The following is a 15,591-nucleotide window of genomic DNA, read 5'->3' as shown; positions in this document are numbered from 1 at the left end:
CAGGAAAGATGAAACTCATGTGGAATCATCCTAAGGTAGTGTAGATTCAAGTTTGTTCAAATCATGACCCCCGGGGGTAGGGTGGGCCAAAATGGACGATCAAAGTTTTACATAGGAATATATAGGAAAAATCTTTAAAAATCTTCTTCTCAAGAACCACTTGTCCAGGAAAGATGAAACTCATGTGGAATCATCCTCAGGTAGTGTAGATTCAAGTTTGTTCAAATCATGACCCCCGGGGGTAGGGTGGGGCTAAAATGGACGATCAAAGTTTTACATAGGAATATATATGAAAAATCTTTAAAAATCTTCTTCTCAAGAACCACTGGGCCAGGAAAGATGAAACTCATCCTCAGGTAGTGTAGATTCAAGTTTGTTCAAATCATGACCCCCGGGGGTAGGATGGGGCCAAAATGACCGATAAAACTTTTAAAATATATAGGGAAATTAATCTCTTAAAATCTTCTTTTCAAGTACTTCAAAGCCATGCTTAGTGATATTTATAGGGAATCATCCTCAGGTAGTGTAGATTCAAGTTTGTTCAAATCATGACCCACGGGGGTAGGGTGGGGCCAAAATGACTGATGAAACTTTTACAATATATGGGGTAATTAACCTTTTAAAATCTTCTTTTCAAGTACTTGAAAGCCATGCTTAGTGATATTTATAGGGAAACATCCTCAGGTATTGTAGATTCTAGTTTGTTCAAATCATGACCCCCCTGGGGGGGGGGTGTTAAAAATTCAAGCCAGCCCCCCCCCCCCCCCCCCCCCAGTAAACTTTCAGTTCTGATCTGATCTGTGCTTTTTCCTAGCCAATTGCTCAGGTGAGCGATGTGGCCCTTGGGCCTCTTGTTTTGTCTTAGCCAGTATTTGTAATATCATCCACATCACATATTTATATATTTGCCAAAATCAGGAAATCCATTTCACACATATGCTAGACACCACAGTGCTCATCCGCATATTCATTTAAAATTTTATTTTATTTTTTACATTTGTGTATATGTGTATCGTGTTTACATGTTTGTTTTTGTTTGTTTGTTTTCTTTTTCTTTTTTTTTTTTTTTTGTTAAAAAATATTAATTTAAATGATTTTAAAGGCATTCATTAAAATGTGGACCAGCCTTTAGTAATCGCTGATATGATCACTAGCTCCAAGACGGGGCTCTGATAGACTAAACCAAATGCCAATCCATGCCTTATATTTTGTTTCATGATTCAATATCTTCTCACATTCTCACATATTCTTAAAGTTTAATAAGTTTTTTTAGCTCACCTGAGCCGAAGGCTCAAGTGAGCTTTTCTGATCACATTTTGTCCGGCGTCCGTCTGTCTGTCTGTCTAGCTGTCTGTCTGTCCGTCTGTCTGTCCGTAAACTTTTCACATTTTCGACTTCTTCTCAAGAACCGCTGGGCCAATTTCAACCAAACTTGCCACAAAGCATCCTTGGGTGAAGGGGATTCAAGTTTGTTCAAATGAAGGGCCACGCCCTCATTCAAGGGGAGATAATTGAGAATTAGTGAAAATTTGGTGGTATGTTAAAAAAATCTTCTTCTCCAGAACCGCTGGGCCAGGAAAGTTGAAACTCATGTGGAAGCATCCTCAGGTAGTGTAGATTCAAGTTTGTTCAAATCATGACCCCCGGGGCAAGGGTGGGGCCAAATGGCCGACCCAAGTTTTACATAGGAATATATCAGAAAAATCTTTAAAAATCTTCTTCTCCAGAACCACTGGGCCAGGAAAGATGAAACTAATGTGGAATCATCTTCAGGTAGTGTAGATTCAAGTTTGTTCAAATCATGACCCCCGGGGCAAGGGTGGGGCCAAAATGGCCGACCCTAGTTTTACATAGGAATATATAGGAAAAATCTTTAAAAATCTTCTTCTCCAGAACCACTTGGCCAGGAAAGATGAAACTCATGTGGAATCATCCTCAGGTAGTGTAGATTCAAGTTTGTTCAAATCATGACCCCCGGGGGCAAGGGTGGGGCCAAAATGGCCGACCCAAGTTTTACATAGGAATATATAGGAAAAATCTTTTAAAATCTTCTTCTCCAGAACCACTGGGCCAGGAAAGATGAAACTCATGTGGAATCATCCTCAGGTAGTAGATTCAAGTTTGTTCAAATCATGACCCCCGGGGCAAGGGTGGGTCAAAAATTGCCGACCCAAGTTTTACATAGGAATATGTAAGAAAAATCTTTTAAAATCTTTTTCTCCAGAACCACTGGGCCAGGAAAGATGAAACTCATGTTGAATCATCCTCAGGTGGTGTAGATTCAAGTTTGTTCAAATCATGACCCCCCCGGCTAGAGCGGGGCCAAAATGGCCGACCCAAGTTTTACATAGGGATATATAGGGAAACCTTTTAAAATCTTCTTTTCAAGTACTTCAAAGCTATGATAAGTGATATTTATATGGAATCATCCTCAGGTAGTGTAGATTCTAATTTGTTCAAATGATGAACGCCTGGAGGGGGGGATAAATTCAAGCCCGATGTGCTCAGGTGAGCGCTGTGGCCCCTGGGCCTCTTGTTTTTATATGTAATCTGGCTTCCATTTATATTAGAACCAATACTGGGTGTTTGTGTGTGTGCATTTGTTAAAAATTGTAGTGCTCAATTTGCAGAGCTGGGTTTCATATTAAATCCAGGCCATTTCATTTTCCTTGAGCTATATTTTGTGATGGTTTGGATTGTTTTTCGAAAGACTTTTTTTGTCAGCTATTTAATAGAGATTATTTGAAATCATATTCAAGCTTTATCATTTTGCATGTTGTGTTTTGGAATTTATCGCTATAGAAAGCTGTTAAAATACCAAGGTTTACTTGATGCATAATGTTATCAATTTTAAATTTACAGGTGTATAGGCAAAGACACCCAAGTATGCTTACATTAACACACATTTCAATTTAATTGATAATACTTCAGTACATAAAAATAAATTTAAAAAAAAAAGAATTTTTACAGGACCTATCACATTTTCCTGTTAATGTGCACAGTGTGTGCTTGGTTTGATTTCAACTTAAGCAAGAACTCAATGGATCTTCACTGTAAATGCAAACCTATGGCTTTTATACATATTTTATACATATCAAATCTTGTATTATGCTTTGTAAATTCTATATTTTATTGAATAATAATAATTACATGTATTTATATTATTAATGTTGATTTACATTTAGTGAGAAAATGCAAAAATGTGATTACAAAATATAAAAACATTCTGAACTCATACATAGAAAACCAATTATTATCAAATTGCTTTATATGTACACTTTCATGTAAAATTTATTGTATAATTGTATAACATATGATAAGCTGCTTATTACATGAATAATTCGAAGTAACATCAGCACTCTCTAATTTCTAATTACTTTAAAGCTAAACACAGTGAAACTTGTCTAATCAAGACATTGTATAATCCAAAATCTTACCTAATACGGTGTAAAGTTAAAGTCCTTCTGTTTAAAATGATATTTATAGGGGAATATTGTCTAATCAAGGCAATTTCTTTAGAAACAGTGATGTCTGTATTGGACAAGTTTTACTGTAATTTCAACTACATGTATACATATATATTGTCTAATGGGCCAGTTCTTATAACATCTGTGTTCAGATTCTTCCCTCTTCTGCTTTTACAATTAATTGCTTTTAAATTATTAATTTTAGGAACATTCATAAAAGAAATTTGAGTTATATACATATGCACCTGATCGATGTTAAATTTGTTAGATAAATGGCACATATTGATAAGTATAAATACTGTAGATCACCAAATTTTTGCGACACCTTATTTTCGCGAGATAGTCATTGTCTCTTGATTAGCGAGACAAAATTTTCACGAATTGTGGTTACTGCTGTATATAATCTTAAGGAATACTATTAAACGCGAGAATTAAATTTTTGCAAGCACACTGTCTCGCGTAATTACGCGAAAATAAAGTTCTCACAAATAAAAAGTGATTTACAGTAATATATTGGGGATATTATCCATATTCACTTAGTATTTCTATCATCATTTTATCTTTGAAATTGTTTTATGTTTATTTTGTTGATTTTTAACATAATAAAAGTTTGAAATTGTACATGATTGTTTTGAGATATGTTTTAAAGTTTTAAACTTTAAACCTGAGCAATTGAGGTCTCAAGAACAACAGCTTACAAGAATAATGCCATTTGATGGCTTATGCTATTTAAAGAGGCACGAAATGCAAAATGGCTGCATATAATATTAATATCAAAACTTGTACACATGTTATTTATTAGTAGGTTGATAGTTACCTGTACAATGTAAGTATATTTACATACATGTACACTTGCCAAAAACTATCTTTTACTAACTTGTGTCCAAATGAGATTTTTGTATCCTGTACTTCCTAACTTTTCTCCCCTCTCTGTTACAGAAATGTCACACACACGTACGATCTCCAGACCCATGAAAGTGTGAATTACCTGAACAACAAGGCGGAGGAAGGAAAAAGATGGAGTGGTGCTCACGAGAATATTAATTATCTAGACAATCACGCAGAGAAAGGTAAAAAATGGAACGGGGGTGACAAAAACGGCCTGGAGGGAAGCGGGAAGCAGGGGGGATATGTGGAAAATCTTAATGGGAAACAATTGGAGGATAAAATATTGAAGAAGTCGGACAACGTTAATTACAACAAAAATAACAAGGAAGTTGAAGTAACTTTGAAAAATAATGATTCAGTGATGAAAAGTGATCTTCCACCGAGTGATGAGAGAAAATCGTCACCACAACACAAGCCTCGTGTGAAGAGAGAAGAAGAGGCCATCTATGCAAATTCTCAGTTCGTTAAAGTGGCAAAGGCAGATCAGTTACACAAAAGTGCAGAGAAAAAACCACTGGTGGACACTCCGTCATTTGGAACCCGGGACATTTCACCACCTGTGGACAAAAAGACACATGAAATGTACTATATTGACGAGAATCCGTACGACCGAGTGGATAGCAGGAAGAAACCGGTGCCCAAGAAACGTAACAAAGTGATGCAGCACGATTCAGGAAGTAAATAATCCAGAAAGTAAGTGATATAGGAAGTTAAAAATTAACCAGGAAGGAATTTTAGAAGCTGTGAATGCATATTGATATTCAGTCAAAAATAAGTCAAGTTGATCAATTTCAGGAAAACGTGGTAGGAAAAGGTTGTACTTTATACTTGTGAAATCTCACAAAATCGTTGTATTGTATACATAATGGATGTAACTAGATAAGATTTTGTTAATGTTATTTTGTTTTTGTTATACATGGTTTTTTGACTATTGATTATGCATATTACTTTTAGCTTCCATAATAAATACCCAGTAATCGTGGTATACACTTCCAATCATTTCTTATCCATGACTTAGTGCTTCCAATTTCAAATAGAGAAAACAGTGTCTTTAAAAATTAAAGAAAATGTTTGTTTCTGACGCTTGTACTTATTAATTTTCAAAGATAAATTTATGTTTTACCTGGTTTTTTTTTTTTTTTTAAATATAAATTTTCTTTGAAATTTATTAAGAAAATGAAATAACTTTTTCTGTCACCTTGTACCAGTGATTTACCCATTGATAGATTGCATCAAAGGTTGTGTTAAAGTATTCCATGTATATTATTTTAATAAGGCGTTAAATAATATCTTTTCTTGTACAAGTAGTGTATGTTTATATTTAATTCATGCTTGTTCACATAAAAAGAGTGACTATTTTAAAGAAAATGTTTATTGAGTTTACATTTTGAAATATGACATTGGCTTATTCATTTAAATTAATGAACGGAAAACATTTCAAACCTTTCTAAGGTTGAAATAATCCCTATAATTACTTGTTAAAACCAGTTTCTTTTTGGCATTTTCACCACCCTCTCTGTGGAATTTCTAACAGTATATCTTAATCTATGAAAAAATCCTATAAATCTAAATCTAAAAAATCCTAAAATGCACATCTCTCTCATCTTTCGTTCAGTTGTATACATTTAAAATTTTTTTTCACTAAATAATGAAAAAATACATGTTTATATGTATATGTTTTTTGAAAATGTATTCTGGGCATTAGTAAATAGAATAATGTTTGTATATACGCTGTATATATATGTAGTTTCTTTGTACTCTTAGGAGTAAGAACACAGAGTTATACATTATAGTTATGCTGAATGTACCAAGCCTTTTAAAATAATGCTTCCAATATATTCTAGTCTTCACTGAGTCATTCTAATAAACTGTGATAAATTATAACATCTCACTTGTTATATGGAGGCACTATTTTTATTTATATTTTGTCCATTTGAATTTTTTTTTAGGTAGCTATCTTTTCATTATTTAATGTTAAGATGTACAACATTTTAAAAACTTATTTTTCTTTTTTGTTAAATAATTTTATTATTATTTTAAATTCAAATGATATTGTATTTATTTATAAAGCATGTTCTTGTAGTTGGTTAACTTTAATTGAATAATTCTATTCATTGACAACAAAAATTGTTTTGTTATAATTAGAAATCACCCATGAACTCCTTGAACTGTAAAATAAATACGTGGTAATCTGACATTTGTTAAGTTATAACTTAATTATTCATTTTTCTAAGAACTGTTTCTGAAAGAATTACTCTTTTTTGGTCATTTAATTATGGTTTATTTTATTTTCAAAACTTGCTTATATTGAAATGTTTTCATAGTCATCAAAGAAGTGCTGTGTATATAGCATACTAATAAAGCCCATTCATGAGGGCCTAGATCCATAGATACATGTACAGTGTATGTTGACTTTACAAAAAAAAAAAAAAAAAAAAAAAAAAAAAGAAAAGACGGTAAAACCAAAAAAAAAATGTACACAGTGATAAAATTCTCAGTTAATTATGTATCATTCACTTCATAAGCTAACATGAAAATACCTTGAATAGTTTCTTTGAAACAAGGTTAAATGCAAATTTAAGGAAAAAAAGTTATGAAGCATAATCTGTTCAAAAGAATCTCTTGCTGTAGCCTTTGATTCAATATTTCAATATACACTGTATCAACAATGTTTTATCAATTAACAATATTCATTTTCATAGCTACATTGATTCAGTATATCCCTTTGAACTTAGATAAAACAATTCCACAGAGTAACACATCTGTTTCTTATTGAGGTATTTTACTAGAAAAAGATGTTGATGTAACAATAAACCTCTATGATAAACTGATGTTTTCAACCTTTCAATCATCTTTCCTTTTTTCATGTAGCAGTAAACTGTTGTCACCTACATATGGAGTTTATGTCTCTCTGTTGATTCAATATGCAAGAGCATGCTCTAATGATGAACAATAACGAGGCAAGCTATTGACAAATAAGTTGATGAAACAAGAATATTTACAGGTTTATTTACAGTCAACAATTTGCAAATCTATGGTTGATACATTAACCTTGTCGGCAAACACCGTCGAATGTTGACTGACGTTATTCATACAAATTGTAAAATCATTATTTTCACACTAAATCGGATTTTCCCATTTGGTCAATTTTTTCTGGTCATATGATGAGTACACGGTGGGTGTGACAGGTCGACAGGATATGTTTTCTACTCCATGGCACCTGCTCTCACATTCAGGATGTCTCACATTCAGGATGTTTTAGAGGTCCTTGTTTGCTATGCCTCGATCTGGCAAAAAAAATCTTTTAAAAGGGACTTGTGAGCTGGAATACTGTGCGTTATTTTCATATTTCATTAAAAGGTTTTTTAAAAATTATTTATGTCAGGTAGGAATCCAGTATAAGTTCAAATTCAATTTGATTGTATGGAATGTTACAAGTATTGAAAACTAGCTGAAATATGATTAGCTTCCACTAATAAAACGGTTTTATTTCATGAAGCTTTTCCATTGTATTTGTTATTTGAAGTTTACTGAAAGATGGAGGACAGGGGTCTTCATTTTGGATTTCAGTTTTCTGTTACGATCCCTCAATAGCTTTTAAAGCTATCTCTTCTTTCTGTTAGAGTTTTGAATTGTTCCTTTTCATATTTATCCCATTATCTAGCATATTCATACTAGAAATGACGTTGTATCGCAATTTTACAGACCAAGGCACTTGACATTGGACATTTTGAAATTATTGCTGTTTTTGGTCTTTATGTTTAGCTATATTTACATCATAAGTATTCATGACTCCAAAAGGATTATAAATGAAAGAAGGGGAAAATAGTTTGGATGAAATATATGGAGATAACAAAGAGTATTCCAGATCAAAAGTCCATAAAACAATACAAAACAGGAGCAGAGCAAACACGGACCTCCAAAACATCAGAGGTGGGATCAGGTGCCATGGAGGAGTAAGCATCCTCTGCTGACCGGTCAAACCCGCCGTATGCTCCGTGTTCTGATCAGGAAATAACGGAAAAATCCGTCTACAATTCAGTATATAGATAATGGACTAACAATTAGTATGAAAAACGTCAGTCAGCATTTGACTCAATGATAAATTGCTGACAAGGTCATTCTATCGACCATAGAAATTACGAAATGATGACTTTAAACGACCCTTCTGAAATTCTTGTTTCATTAACTTGTTTGTCAATAATTTACCTCGTTTTAAAAATTGTTCATACATAAACTCCGTATGCAGGTGATGAAGGTATATTGCTGCATAAGCAAGGGAAGTTAACGATAGAAAAGTTAAAGTCAACACGTTTATCATAGAGTTTGGTTGTTAGGTTACCATTAAGGTCATTTTCAAGGTAATTATCTAAATATGAAACAGATGTGTCAGACTTTGTTAAATTTTATCCTGCAACTACCCCTTGCATTGACCTAATAAAGGTAACCTAATAAACCAAAGCTTTATCTGGTCACTGCCCTAATAAAGCCTCGTGCATTTATTCCGACGTTCTAAAAGCATTGTGACGTCACGCATACTGCAATGTTTACGCCATGGCGTCATAGTTTCAACTGTAGAGATGTGCCTAAATCTGTCGGAAATAGCTTGTTTTGGACGTTTAAATGTAAGAAAAATGTTGCAGGATAAACAAAATACATGATAACTGTCTTGAAATATAAGCGATATTTGGGCTCGGGTCGAAAACGTAAGAGGGCTCGGCAAGCCTCGCCCTCTATCACGTTTTCTTACCCTCGCCCAAATATCGCTTATATTTCAAGACAGTAACCATGTATTTTATATTTATATCAAGCTTGCCAGGATATATCGTATCGATATAAGAATGGAAATTACCATTTTTAATTGACAGTACGTCGTCGATATATCTAAATGTCAAGATGAAGGCCACAGCAAGTGTTATATTATCTAACAAGGCACTGTAGGATTTGCTTATTACATAAGGGGTCACAGAGGGTGTGACAGTTCGGAGGGGATGCTTATTCCTCCTAGGCACTTGATCCCACCTCTGGAATTTTTAGGGGTCCATGTCTTATACCCTGCGTACAGATCTCATTTTTTTCTATTTCATTATTTTTAAGCTAGGCCGATTGCTGTTTCGGTTAATTGTATATTAAGGCTAAATTGCACATACTTTTTATTTAGAAATCAGCAATACTTTTGCCTAAATTTATCTCCAAAAAGGCAACCAAAAAGTTCAAGATGGAGAATATTATTTGTGTTTTTAACGATGCTAAAAATATGTGCTAAGTAAACTATTGCACAGAATCACATAGAAAACGAGTTTTTTAATATACTAGTAGTACTATTTGATTATTAGATTTACAAGGTCAATGAAATGCAGATTATGAGGTCAGGAAGGAAACAAATGACAGAAAAATATTAACGAAACATCTGTCTATTTTTTCGAAACCCTGCGCACAGTAGAGGTTATGTGAAGCAGATGTGGATACTCAATTAAAAAATACCGAGGAACTTTTAGAAAAGTTGAAATCACAAAATCTTACCAAAATCAACAACATAAAACCTTAAGACTTTTCAACTTTATATGCAACCATTACCCATCTATCTAATAACAACCATTTTGATACCATTGACAGATGCTTTTTCAGTAAAAACTCGTGGTTTTCGGAGACAATGTCTTCCAACAATCTATTAGAATTCCCATGGGTACCAATTGCGTCCCGTTATTAGCAGATCTATTCTTGTAATTTCCAGGTTATTTCCATTCTTTTGTCGATGCGATATATCCCGGTGAGCTTGAATTGATAGATATCACAGAGTCTGACTCATCTGTTTCATATTTGGATATTTTTCTTGAAAAAGGTCGTAATGGTAATCCAACAATCAAGCTCTATGATAAACATGATGATTATAAGTTTCAATCTTCAACTTCCCTTATTTATGCAGCAATATACCTTAATCACCTGCAAACAGGGTTTATATATCTCAGTTGATTCGATACGAAATAACATGCTATACATATGTGCATTTATTAAAACGAGGTAAATTACTGACAGACAAGTTGATAAAACAAGAATATCAGCAATCTCATTTAAAGTCAACATTCTATGGTCGATACAATGACCTTCTCAGTAATTGTTTGGCCATTATTTACACACCGAATTGTCGACGGATTTTTCCGGTACCGGGTATTTCCCGATCATGACAAAGAGCACACGGCGGGTATGACCAGTTGGCAGTAGATGCTCACTCCTCCATGGCATCTGATCCCACCTCTGATGGTTTTGACGTCTGTGTTTGCTCTGCTCCAATTTGTATTGTTTCCAGAGCTTGAATACTGTTCGTTATCTCCAATATTTCATTCATATACATATATAATTGTGAATTGAATCAAGAAAAAATGTTTGTTATCATTATTTATTGGGTTTTTTTTCTAAATCGTGATACATTTACCCAGATATTTGATTTTCTTTACTTGTCTGTTTCTCCACTGAGCAACATACAGATAGTCATTTATATCTGTACAAAGTCCCACGGGGATCACTCAAACCACATTCTATGTAGCGGAGGAAGTGTCCATCCTGGTCTATGATGTGGACACAGTCATTGTTATCATCAGCTGTAAGAATGTGACTCTGACTGTCTGTAGTGATTCCAAGTGGAATGAATGGTTTGTTCTTCGGAGCAGGCGTATGTCCAGTGTATCTGAATCTCAGTTTCCCAGCATGATTGACCACAACTACAGCCCTAACTTTATTGTCAGATACACAAATATCCAAATTCCTATTTTCTGTTATACACGTGTAAAGCGAATAGAGAGGTTTTCCTTGATTATCAAACTGAATGGTTTGTTTCTCTGTGGAGCCAGAGTAACGGACAATTTTTGATTGTTTGTCATCATGACTACACATGGTAACTAGGAGGTCACCAGAGAAGGTACTACAGACACCTCGAGGTGTCCAGTTCTGGAGTCTGATGACGTTTTCTATCTTCTTATTCTTCATAATGTTCACAGTTCTATCACTAACATCAGTGTAAACTAGATCTCCACTTTTCGTTACTGCAATGTCCAATGGTATGTTCCCTGACTTGGTTTTGATTGACTTGAGAAGTGATCCCTGATTGATGCTGTAAAGTTTCATAGTGCTGTTGTTTCCTCTTGTCCAGATTTCTTCTTCACTCAGACAGGCTACATTGATAAGGTATTCGTACCCAGTTTCTATAATTGTTACAATTTCTGGTTCGTCACGCAGCTGTTTGACTGGAGGAGAGAATCCAGCTTCTGGTGCTTTATTAATTTCATGCTGTAGCCATGATCATCTGATGTTAAAGAACTTGATGATAAGGCTCCAAATACTTTACTGAATTCTTCTCCTTGTATTTTTCCAGGAATGAATTTTGGCAGAGAAGGAACAATTTTTTGTGGAAGATTACTGTATAAATGTGCATTGGATGTTACATTAAATAGTTTCGACAAGTCATTAGCATCTATTGCTCTTTCAATTGAAATGATTTCATTCTTAATGTCAGAAATTTTCTTGTTTCTTTCATCCAGATGTTTCTGTAGAGTTTGTAGCTGTGTATTTTTCATCTCATCAATTTCAGCTTTGAGTTTTGTTGAAAGTTTGTCAATTTCTCTGTGCCAGGCCATTCCATGTTTTGCTATTGCTGAAGAAAGAACTCCACACTCCTTTTCTAACTGATTCATTCTACTTTGTACATCAGAGGCAATGTTCTGGTAGGTGGGGTAAACTGTCTCATATAATTCATTTCGTTCTTTGATTAATTTATCTTTTTTTTCATTGACAACTTTTAAGATTTCTGATATCTGATGAGTTTCATGTTCATCAGATGCAAGACACTTTTTACACGCTGGAATGTCACATTTGTTACAGTACATTGTGCAATGTTGCTTGTTATGAAATTTACATTCAGGGTAGAGGCGGGTAGGTTTCCTGGACTGATATTTAAGGAGTCTGTGATCCTTGGATTCATCAGAGATCATGTGTGCTCCCACACAAGCCTTACAGAGATTGACAAGACAGGAATCACAGTGTATCTCTACCTCAACAGTCTCACAAAGGTCACATTGCGTGATTTCCGGGGCACTGGTAGCAGTATCCATACTTAAACTGATAACTCTGAAATATAAATCGGTTGAAGTTTAAAATTATTTTAAAATTTTTGTAGGAGAAAATGTTTTACTAACTTAAATTGGTTGTAAAATGTATAATTATTTATTGTGATATTTGATAGTTATAGTTCAGGTTTTATCCCCATGTGAATGATTCTGTACCCCAATGAATCTGTAGCTATATTTGCAATTATGACTCCCTAAATGCAATTGCTCTCATATTGGAAACAGTTTGTTTTATCATTTTTTAAAATAATGTTTTGTAGTTTTTTGTCAAGAGGGTAAAGTAGGAATGAAAATGAAAATATTCACGAAACATGATTGGATTTTTTTTTTTGTTTCTTTGTTTTTAAAGGCGAGGGTGGGGTGGGGGTGTATCCCCTATCGCCCATTATCTGGCGTTGGCTTGGGAAATGTGTTTATACCATATCTCATAGGGAGTATTGTAAACCGTAAAGATAAGGACAGTTTGATAATTTTATATCTTCACTTCGAAAATAACACTTTTTTTCTCTTGTTTTCACAGTGAAACGAACAACTCTGTTAAAATATCATTTTATTTGAATGAATTAATTACATCGTTTCTCTATTTAAAATGTAATGAAATTTATAGCTTTAAAGCACAAGAAGAAAATATTAAAATAATGAAAATGGTAATTAAGTTAGAGTTATTTATATTTATATATTTTTATTGTAAGCTGTGAGGGAAATCGTATACATGTAAATGTAATTAGCAAAAAATCACTGAAGTTTCGTACATTTTTACACCTAAAAGGAACACTTATTTTTCATACACTTTAAAGACATTGTCTTGCATTTTATTGACACTAAATTGAATGAAAAATATGCAAGTATCAATACAAAATCTTTTCGTTATATGCATCAGAAATAAAGTGTAGTTGTTGTAAAGGCATGGGAACTGATAACATCAGTTATTGCTATGAATCATGACGAGCACAATAGTACGCATATGCATTTCCTTTGTCATTCTAATGCAAAAACTATTAGTACAGATAATAAATATAAAATACATGGTTACTGTCTTGAAATATAGACGATATTTGGGCGAGGGTAAGGAAACGTGATAGAGGGCGAGGCTTGCCGAGCCCTCTTACGTTTTCGACCCGAGCCCAAATATCGCTTTTATTTCAAGACAGTTATCATGTATTTTGTTTATCCTGCAACATATTTCTTACATTTGAACGTCGAAAACAAGCTACTAGTATTTCCGACAGATTTAGGCACATACATGTATCTGCAGTTGAAACTATGACGCCATGGCGTAAACATTGCAATATACGTGACGTCACAATGCTTTTAGAACGTCGGAATACATGCACGAGGCTTTATTAGGGCAGTGACCGGATAAAGCTTTGGTTTATTAGGTTACCTTTATTAGGTCAATGCAAGGGGTAGTTGCAGGATAAATATAAAATACATGGTTACTGTCTTGAAATATAAGCGATATTTGGGCGAGGGTAAGAAAACGTGATAGAGGGCGAGGCTTGCCGAGCCCTCTTACGTTTTCGACCCGAGCCCAAATATCGCTTATATTTCAAGACAGATATCATGTATTTTGTTTATCCTGCAACATTTTCTGCACATTTGAACGTCCAAAACTAGCTATTTTCGACAGATTTAGGCACATCTCTGCGGTTGAAACTATGACGCCATGGCGTAAACACTGTAGTATACATGACGTCACAATGCTTTTAGAACGTCGGAATACATGCACGAGGCTTTATTAGGGCAGTGACCGGATAAAGCTTTGGTTTATTAGGTTACCTTTATTAGGTCAATGCAAGGGGTAGTTGCAGGATAAACAACGTAATTCAGTGAATATGGCGTGGGTAGACTTTACTTTACCGGTTTCAGATACGCAAGATCCTCGCGCTGATTGGACTATGACGTAACAACTACGTCACTCAACTGAAATGGGTTAAATTTGCACACTATTCGACTGATTAGGGTTAGTCTTGCACCCACCTGAGAGATTAGGGTTAGTCCTTGCACTAGTATTCGACTGATTAGGGTTAGTCTCGCATTCATCCGAGAGATTAGGGTTAGTCCTCGCACATTATTCGACTGATTAGGGTTAGTTTAGCATCCGCCCGGGAGATTTCGTCTGAACGTCTTAGTCCTTGCATACCATACGATGGATTAGGGTTAGTGAATCGTTCTTTTAGTAAAGTTAAGAGATTCAGTTCTTTCTGTAATTTTTCCAAGATAATAATTCAGATTCATAGGCATTTCCTTCGTTTGTTTACATGGAAGATTGGCTAAGTCCGAAAGAAATGACACTAAGCATGCGCCGCACGCGCTTCGTTCAGAATTATTCTTTGTCAATTTTTTCCATGAACAAACAACTATTTATTAATTTTTTTCAGAGAACGAGGTTCAAAAATTTGTTTAAAAACAAAGTTTTAAACTAAACTTTTAACCGTAGAACTCAATTTTGGGGTCAAAAGGCCAAAAAACCTCGTATTTAAATTTTTTTTCGATCGCACACGCGATCTCATATATACTGAAGTCGCCTTCGGCGACACTACATTTTAGCGCGTTTTTCTGGGGACTGGTAAAGTAAAGTCGTTCCTATGGCGTTATGCATGAATAGCATTTGCTCTGTTGGAATATTTTTTAAGATCACACGATTACGTAAATCACATTGTGATCCATCACCAAAGGAATTGTTAATTATAACAGCATAGGTCACTGAAGAATGTTTGTACCTTAATCATAGTCTAGACCTCTCAAACATGTGTTTTTTTATAATGTAGACATTGTTTAAGTTTAAAAGAGATTTTCAAAATAAGATATTTTAAGTGTCAAGGTAGTTAATTGGTCAAAGTTCCCTTTTTTGTTGAGCGAGATATCATAAGATACATTTTGTATCTTATTCAAAGACATATAAAGTTCACTCCATTCATGTCTCTGCTTTACCTTTTACGAGACTTTCTTCTTTTAAAGGGTTTTCAATTTTGTAAATTCATTACTAATAAAATGCATGACTAATCTACAGCAAAGATTCATTATAACTAGTAGAAAATGTCAAGAGTATTTCAAATTTTCAAGTAATATAAACTTTACCTTGACAGGAAGAGAGTATGTAATGGCTGCCGTCT

At 34.3% G+C, this 15,591-nt stretch overlaps 3 protein-coding genes across 5 annotated transcripts in view; 1 reads left to right on the top strand and 2 right to left on the bottom strand.

The window, feature by feature from the left end:
- LOC134272229 (mis18-binding protein 1-like) overlaps positions 1 to 4,523 on the top strand; it is a 36,712-nt gene extending 32,189 nt beyond the window's left edge. For all 3 annotated transcript variants that reach the window (XM_062754479.1, XM_062754480.1, XM_062754478.1), the window contains one exon: positions 4,407 to 4,523. The gene's annotated coding sequence lies outside the window, so the exon portion shown is untranslated. The remainder of the gene's footprint in view (positions 1 to 4,406) is intronic.
- Positions 4,524 to 10,844: 6,321 nt separating this feature from the next.
- LOC134272219 (uncharacterized) lies at positions 10,845 to 15,591 on the bottom strand. The gene is made up of 2 exons (XM_062754467.1): positions 15,557 to 15,591; positions 10,845 to 12,474 (listed from the first exon to the last, which is right to left on the bottom strand). Exon 2 carries the CDS (start codon positions 11,475 to 11,477, stop codon positions 10,845 to 10,847), a length of 633 nt encoding a protein of 210 aa, XP_062610451.1. The 5' UTR covers positions 11,478 to 12,474; positions 15,557 to 15,591.
- Positions 11,564 to 12,460, bottom strand: LOC134272218 (E3 ubiquitin-protein ligase TRIM45-like). The gene has a single exon (XM_062754466.1). The coding sequence runs from the start codon at positions 12,458 to 12,460 to the stop codon at positions 11,564 to 11,566; it is 897 nt and encodes a 298-aa protein (XP_062610450.1).

This window comes from Saccostrea cucullata, unplaced genomic scaffold (genome assembly GCF_032062105.1).
Source record: "Saccostrea cucullata isolate Sc308-1 unplaced genomic scaffold, CSIRO_AGI_Scuc_v1 ctg2485, whole genome shotgun sequence".
NCBI classification, from domain to species: Eukaryota; Metazoa; Mollusca; class Bivalvia; order Ostreida; family Ostreidae; genus Saccostrea; species Saccostrea cuccullata.
Note: the sequence above shows the minus strand (reverse complement) of the source record. Positions and strands in the feature narration are given on the sequence as shown.